This window comes from Arachis ipaensis, chromosome B06 (assembly GCF_000816755.2).
Source record: "Arachis ipaensis cultivar K30076 chromosome B06, Araip1.1, whole genome shotgun sequence".
Classification (NCBI taxonomy): Eukaryota; Viridiplantae; Streptophyta; class Magnoliopsida; order Fabales; family Fabaceae; genus Arachis; species Arachis ipaensis.
In genome coordinates this window covers 131979811-131981070 of record NC_029790.2, presented here as the reverse complement: position 1 = coordinate 131981070, position 1260 = coordinate 131979811, and the positions used below count along the sequence as shown (strand labels likewise).

The 1260-nt window shown below is 34.0% G+C and overlaps 1 protein-coding gene across 1 annotated transcript in view; it reads right to left on the bottom strand.

The window, feature by feature from the left end:
• LOC107605435 (7-deoxyloganetin glucosyltransferase-like) overlaps positions 1–869 on the bottom strand; it is a 3846-nt gene extending 2977 nt beyond the window's left edge. The window contains exon 1 of the mRNA XM_016307315.2: positions 56–869. Within this exon, the coding sequence (XP_016162801.1) occupies positions 56–575 (520 nt within the window). The 5' untranslated portion in view covers positions 576–869. The remainder of the gene's footprint in view (positions 1–55) is intronic.

Genomic DNA, 1260 nt, shown 5'->3' with positions numbered 1-1260 from the left:
ACTAACCACGTGGTATTACTCTTAAAATATTTAAGAGATAGAAGATAAAAATTACCTTTGAGGGGTACTAAGCCTTTACGAAGAAGCTGAGAATATTGTATGCAACATGTGAACGAAGAAGCACTTGCTGTCCAGAAAACGGCCACAGGGATTCCCAATTCTTGAGCAGCATCAACTCCAAAACTCATCACAGCATCGCACACTATGCAACTAACACCAGGAACAACTTGGTCGCCGCAATTATTATCATTCAGCTTCAAAATGAGGTTCTTCAAGTGTGGCAAACAACTTGTTGCTGTGGACTTACACAAAGAAGGTATATCCTGCGTTGCATCCCCATGATTAGGGTCCACAGGTAGACCATCGGGGATGGTTTCGAATCGGAAGGAGGATAGACTTTTCAGTGAGTCGGAGCCTCTCGATTTCAGAAGGCGGTTGTGATTGTATTCAGTGTTAACGAAAGTGATGTGGAAGCCTTTGTGGTGAAGAAGCTTTGCTAGTTTTAGGGTTGGGTTTATGTGACCTTGTGCTGGGTATGGAATTAATACAGCATGGGGTTTTTCCCAAGAAACCATTATCTTGCTTCTTATTAATGGTAACTAGTAAGTTGTCTTCCTAGCACAAGAATTTACAAGGGAGAAAAATATATAGAGATATATAGACAGGGATAGATGGTGTGCTTATAATTACTGTGAAAAATTTCACATATTTATTACTTAGCCTCCAATAATATTGTCACATATCCATCGTATGAGTTTTATGTCCATTCTTTCTATAATGAATGAGAAAATTTGCTTAACCATGATGCAGAGAAAAAATAAAAGAAAAGAAAATGGTTATTAGAGCCAAGTTACTTTCTCTATGTGTTTGTCAGTTTGTGTGTGATCATATATTCAAGTATACATTAAAATTAGCCACTAAAATTAATCATTGATATAAAATACATATTAAAATATAAATATACATTAAAAATAAATATATATATATATATATATATATATATATATATATATTAATGACTAATTTTAATGTATAAATAATATATATGATAAATAAAATCGGCCTCCTCAAGTCAATAAACTAGATACTTTTGGTGTGGACCGCCACATATAGACGAATATGGTCCTCAACCTAATAAGCCTATGTATGTGCCCTCCTAGCAATGAACACATAGAGAGAGACTCAAAGAAAGTGACTACTATACTTCTGCTTTACTTATTAATTAGAAATTTGAGGAAAATAAATTCAATCATTTTTGTA